This window comes from Cibotium barometz, chromosome 25 (assembly GCF_041138505.1).
Source record: "Cibotium barometz isolate CiBa-2024 chromosome 25, ASM4113850v1, whole genome shotgun sequence".
NCBI lineage: Eukaryota > Viridiplantae > Streptophyta > Polypodiopsida > Cyatheales > Cibotiaceae > Cibotium > Cibotium barometz.
In genome coordinates, this window is record NC_141070.1 from 45,507,934 (window position 1) to 45,514,456 (window position 6,523).

The window sequence follows — 6,523 nt, forward strand, 5'->3', positions numbered from 1 at the left end:
CTGCATGTGTAGCTGTAATTTTGTGAGTTTTAGCTCGATGAGATGTTTGGGGTTTTTTTTTTCCAGGTTTTGCAGCGGCAATACTGGAATTTAGGCAACTTGAAAGCACTTCACGAGCTGAGAGGTCAAGGACTAGTATAGCTCATGCCTTTCAAGTGACACTCGGGTATCCTGTAGATGTGAAAGTGCAGCTTGCTTCAACTACAGATGAGCAGACAAGGAGACAAGTCACTTCTGGAGATCAGCCAAGTGGCCCCAGTAGTTTATGGCAGCCTGCCTGGATCTCCCACGACAGCAAAGCTTGTTCAAGCAACAACAGGGGTGTAGAGAAGAACGGGCATGATGATGTGAAATCACGTGGTTTGCATCATAGAATGCATCAATCCCTTGAGGTATATAGGGGACCCACATACCCCTCAAAGTCTCAAAACACTCAAAAACCTAATCAAAGCGTTGAAATAGTTGCACTCGAGAGTGGGAGGAGTGGTAGCCTGCCAGCAGCCACCATAGATAATCATGCTTTGCAAGACAAACTTGAGAGTGCATGGGTTCAAGGAGCCCCTGGTAGTGATTTCTTCATGAGAAGCTCTTCTAAAACAGACAAACATCATGAGACTGCAGAGTTTAGAGCCAATAGCACAGGGAAAAACCGAGTAAGCCTTGGCTTTGTGATTCAGCAGGCTGAGGGCAGTGTGGAAGGGTACAGCCAGGATTTGCAATTTGATCACATGAACGAGGGGTCAAACCAACACTTTAGGCACAGAGGCACTGCTGACTTTGGATTTAATGGCAGTGCTGACCACGAAATGGCCACCAATGTAGAAGAAGAAAACCTGTAAGTTGGCATAACTTTGAGGGCTAAATGAGGGCTGCTACTGGTTTTTTTCATCACTAAAACCATCCTTTTTGACTTGCAGGAGGTTAGAGTCAAGGTCAGGTGGGCTTCTGTGTTGGAAGGTGGCTGACAGAGGCCATGAGAAGGTAGACATGGTTTTGTTTTCTTTGATGTTTTTTTTACTTTGATACTCAAGAGATCCACCAATATTTCGACATGCTCATGCCTTCTGTTTCTTCCTTATGTACCCTTCTCTATTCATCAGGTGAACCAACTTCAGGAGAGTCCAAAGAGACCAGGATTTCTTTCGAGTCTTTGCCCTTGTGCAAAATCCAACCACTCATAGCATGCTTTCTTCTATGGAGTTCCGAAACTTTTCGCCAGCCAAGTCCCAACTCTGGGAGATCCTTATAACAAATTTGAGGACTTGCATGCAAGCCTTCCAATGATTCTTGTTAGCCCTAGAAGAAAATTGTAGATGCCTTAGATAGCCTCACATGTCATTGAGCATTATTTTTTGAGATATACAGCTCAGAAATTCCCCCCAAACAAATAAAGTGTAAGGGGGGGCTGATAATAAAGAATTTTGAGACTTCTGCTGTGTTGGTCTTGTGCATTTTGAAAGTTTAAGGTACCCAAACTCCACAAACTGATGCAAATGCATGCACACACACCTTGTCAGCTTTCTTAACTTTTTTTGTACTCAAGAATATAGAAAGTCCCATCATGATGTGATAAATCTGCAAGCTCACATATGAGAAAAGAAGCAGATGCGGCATGCTCAGGCTCCTTGTGTTAGCATCAATCGGAGTGCTGATCGAAGCACGTTGTTTGGGCGCTACACCAATGGAGCAATCAGGGTTTGGGTTGTAGGCCGATAGAAAGAGGTGCTTTGTGCTTTTGCTGAAAATGGGGTGATGTAGAGCTTGGTAAACATGCCTTCCAAGGTGCCTTGAAGTTGAATCAGGGCAGTGGCTTATGTTCAACATGTATGCACATGCTCACATGTGGGATGACATGAAGATGGCTGAATCAGCTTGGAAAGCTCAGAGCCTGCACGTGGATTTGTGTATCATTCAAGGTGGGAAAAAGCTCGTCATGCCCACAATAAGACGTGCTGGCAAGACTTTGACTAAGGATTAATGCGATGTGGGTGTATTGGTGTAAGTGTATAGGCATGCTTCGGAGATAGAATGTGTCTGCCCAGCAAGTTGATGAACTTTATTGGCATTACAAAGAACATACTTTTATTCAGCGTGCTAAAGGTATGGGGCCCTCACCTGAACAGAAGGGTTTCATTTTGAGAGCTTGGATAACTCGGTGATATTCCGGTGCACTGGTAAAAGTTTTTTAGCTGCAGGATGTTCCTCTTGTGGTTGCTAGCAAGCAGGATCTCTCGAATGCCATGAATGCGGTTGTGACAGAGCCGAGAGAGAGAGAGAGAGGGAGAGAGAGAGAGAGAGAGAGAGAGAGAGAGAGCAAACGAGAGGGAGACGTGAGGGGAGATAGCTCTTGAAGACGGCTAGAGAGAGAAATTACTTCCGTCAAGAGAAGAGGGTTGAGCGAGCATATGTGGGTGAAAGAGGCTTTGAAAGAGCCTATCTATGTACCTATGTGAGAGAGAGCAAGAACGGTCCTCCAACCTCTCCGACAACAAGAACCCCCCAGAGGTCCACCCCACACCCGGCTTCTCCAACACCATCATCACCAGCATCCCAAAGCCAAGCATCCATCCTCCAAAACCTCCGTTGGCATTACCAACACAAGCCAACCGGCCTCTTCAACACCATCACCGACACGCACGCAAGGCACCATCCCACCGGCAAGCTCAACGCATCATCTGCAACCCGGCAATGCAAGCATCCACCCGAGACACCTAAACCGACACTGGCAACAAGGTAGCAAGAAGCCACCAATGAGATGAAGATCGCATTTGGCCACTATCAGCATTCTGGCAAGCGACGTTCAATGCAAGGACGATGTCCATGCCTTTCCAAGAACCGGTAAATGAAGGTAAAACACTTCTCACCCTCATTTTACTGCTATGGCTCCACACTAAGTGGGTAGAGTGCTTCCACAGGGTAGAGTTGGTACAACTGGGATTGTTTGCAAGTATATTGCTCGGGTAGCCCAATTGCCAAACCACCCACAAACCCAAAAGGAAATCATAGTTTTCGGTGTGCAGTCAACCCTTGTCACTCACATCCTTCCGCCACTTGCACATAGGAACTTAAACCCAGTCAGCTCTTCACACTCAATGGTCTGAACCGCACCTTATCAAGGCACGCTAACATCAGATCTCATTCTTGCACGCAACATCCATGTCCCATGCCAACACTTTGCATGCTTGCTTTCGATCCAATTGTCTTGTTCCGTCTTCTTCATTGAGTCTTGTTCTTGCTCGGGTGAGTCCTCTTTCCATTCATGAATCACCATTCCGGTGTCTACACACTCATAAGGACTACTAGCTTTCCATCTGTGCTCAGCATGCTTGGACTTCGTGAAATGTCCATCGGAGAATCCTCCATCTTGCCAAATCCTACAAACGTCCCAATTGCGGCCTATGGAGCCGTTAGATCCATGCATCCAAACAGAGATCTTCACACAAAGCATTGTTTTGGTCAAGCATGCTCTGCTTCTCCCTCCAAGGTGCACTAGTTGACTACATTTGTCGAGATGCCCAAAATGTCAATGCAACACCACATGCCCAAGGTTGACATTGTCCGACAATCCAAAATCTCCTCCACCACGCCACGCAGAAGCATTTGTAATGCTTTCATTGTTATAGATATTGCCACGCTTCACGCAAACAAGCCACGAATAGCCACCAATATTCTAAAACACCCGGATTCATGTTTGGCAAGCCACCTATAGTTTGTGGTTTACCAATGTACTTGCCTCGGTGTCTAAAATTCTTCCATTTTCTTCGACGACGCAAATCTCATTCACACTCGTCTTGTCTTCTAGTCTTGCCACACATCAACCACTAAATCCCTATCTCAAACCAATATATCTGCCTCGGTTTACCAATGTACCTGTCTCGGTGTCCTAAATTCTTCCATTCTTATTGTTTATCCAACATCATTCACGTGTCACTTGTAATATCCATGGGCTCTGCATGTAATAGACACATAGGCACTATTCTTTCATGAACTTGCGCTGAGCCTTATCATTGACAACCATCCAGGTACATTTTTGGATGGGGAAACCATGGCGAGTGCAAGCCTAGTCCATGGTATGACCCACACAATCAGCAAGAACCTTCCGTGGCCTCATCTTTGATGACACCAACTTGTGATCCACACTCTCTTTAAGAGACTTCATCTTGAAAGAGAGGACGAGAACATAGTTTTCTTGTCTTAGTCTCATCATTTGTGTGTGTGTGTGTGTGTGTGTGAGAGAGAGAGAGAGAGAGAGAGAGAAAGTCATCTTGAGAGAGAGAGAGAGAGAGAGAGAGAGAGAGAGAAAAGAAAAAAAGAAAGTTATATTAATGTCTACGGAAGACCCCAAGGGCCTATGAGGGAGGGAGAGAGAGAGGAGTTCTTCTTGAGAGAGAGAGTCATCTTGAGAGAAAGAGAGATCCATTTGCAAGAGAGAGAGATTCCTTCATCTCATCAAAAAAAGTGAGAGTGAGAAGTGAGATTTTCTAGTTTTTTAAAATAGAGAGAGAGAGAGAGAGAGAGAGAGAGAGCGATGCGGGTGCGAGTGGGTGGCAATAGCTCTTCTCGAGATCACAACTTTGAGAACACCACCTCTACGCAGCAAGCAACCAAGCGCAACAAAAGCTTAACAAGATGTAGCGGCTTCTTCTCCTTCCAGGCGGCATTGAAATGATTCTTCAGCTGACGTGCTCATTGTGAACGCGGCCTCCAGTGATCATCGTCTCATCTAATCTTGGTAGCATGCACAACACCAACACCTCACCTTCTTCAACGCAACCTAGCATCTTCAACTACAATGCGGAGCCATTGAAGAGCAACAGGTACACCAGCCTTTGTGCTCTTAGCAAGAAACAGTTTCTTCACGACATCCATGTGCAATCACACCGCATGTGCAGCTTCAGCATCGTTCTCCACATGTCCACGCGGCTTCCACTGTCGTGCATGCAAATCAGACAAAAAAAAAAAACAAAAACACAAAAAAAAAACAAAAACACAAAAAAAAAAAAAAAGAAAACAAAACCTTCACTCTAACAAAAGGTTTAAAAACCTTCACGCTCTTAAGGTTTATTAGAGGCACCTGATTTAAACACACACCTCTATAAGAGTTTGTTTTTATGGAATTTTTTAGCTCATTGAAAAGTCTCGATTAATGTTTTTCAATATATATAGAGCTCTCCACCTCCATGCGGTGAGGATGACAAAGTTTAGAGGACTATAGAATGTGTTATTGTGAGTGTGAGCATGAAGTGAGTTTCTCCGAGAGCGGGCTTTGGAGCGGGTATTTTTTTACAACCAATCTCTCTCTATACCCTTGTCTTCTCTCTCTTCTCCCCTCTTCCCTACTCCCACCTAAGCCCAGCCCACCTCCTCCCCCTTCCTCCCATTGCAACCAACTCTCTCTCCCTCTCTCTCTCTCATTGCCACCGTACGTTCTCTCTCTCTCTCTCTCTCTCTCTCTCGCTCTCTCGTTCCATGCCTTCCCTCCCTCTTCCTCTCTCTCTTTCTCCCTCTCGACATGTCTTATGCTCATTTCTCGCTTTCTCACCACCACCTCCCCCTTCTTTCCATTTACAATCCACTGCTGCAACCAACTTCTCTCTCTCCCTCTCCCTCTGTGTCTTGTCTCCCTCACCATCTTCCTTAACACTCTCTCCCTCCCTCGCCCTCTCCTTTAACACTCTCTCCCCCCCTCGCTCTACACACACACACACACACACTCTACCTCTTTCAATCGACACCCTCATGCATGCTCTCTCCACCTTTGTCTATCCTTTTCTCTATCTTTCTCACCTCTCTCCACTTGTCTTATGCTCATTTATGTGTTGTCCTAATCTCATGTCTCTTCTCCTCTTGAACGCCTCTCTCACCTACTCTCATGTCTCTATCTTCCCTATCCCTCTCTCTGTACACTCTCTCTTTTCCTCCACACACTCTCTCTACCTCCTCCTACACGCACTCTCATGCATGCTCTCTCTACCTTTGTCTATCCTTCTCCCTCTTTCTCCCTCATTGCCATCTGCTCTTCCTTTGCTGTCTATTCCTCTCTCTCTCTATCCATGTCATCCCTCTCTCTTTTTCTTTAACTCTATTCCCCCCTTCTCATTCTCCCCTGCAATTTCTCACTCTCACTCTCACTCTCACTCTCACTCTCACTCTCTTTTAAACCTTATTTCTTCAACTCTATTTCCTCCCTTCTCATCTCCCTTGCAATCTCTCTCTCTCTCTCTCTCTCTCTCTCTCTCTCTCTTCAAATACAATAAACATGTCTCAATGCTATGGAACATGTCATCCACCTTATATTTTTCAAATATATGAGATCAAAAGGAACACAAGATATACAAACTAATTTGTTGTGATGTTTAAGAAGCCAATGTATATAGAACGGTATTTACAATAGCCTCATCAGGCTCCCCATACAACATGTATACCCTCATAACGGGCCACGAGCAAAATCTCATGCTCTTGAATATAGTTCAACAACTACATTTTTCTCTTTTGAGCATGACTTTATGATGAATTTCCATAA

General features: G+C 45.1%; 1 protein-coding gene across 2 annotated transcripts in view; it reads left to right on the forward strand.

The window, feature by feature from the left end:
* LOC147624618 (protein STICHEL-like 3) overlaps positions 1 to 1,435 on the forward strand; it is a 57,833-nt gene extending 56,398 nt beyond the window's left edge. For both annotated transcript variants that reach the window (XM_086819634.1, XM_086819635.1), the window contains 3 exons: positions 67 to 835; positions 918 to 981; positions 1,101 to 1,435. In XM_086819634.1, coding sequence (XP_086675760.1) covers positions 67 to 835; positions 918 to 981; positions 1,101 to 1,181 — 914 coding nt within the window. In that variant the 3' untranslated portion in view covers positions 1,182 to 1,435. The remainder of the gene's footprint in view (positions 1 to 66; positions 836 to 917; positions 982 to 1,100) is intronic.
* Positions 1,436 to 6,523: the final 5,088 nt, after the last annotated feature.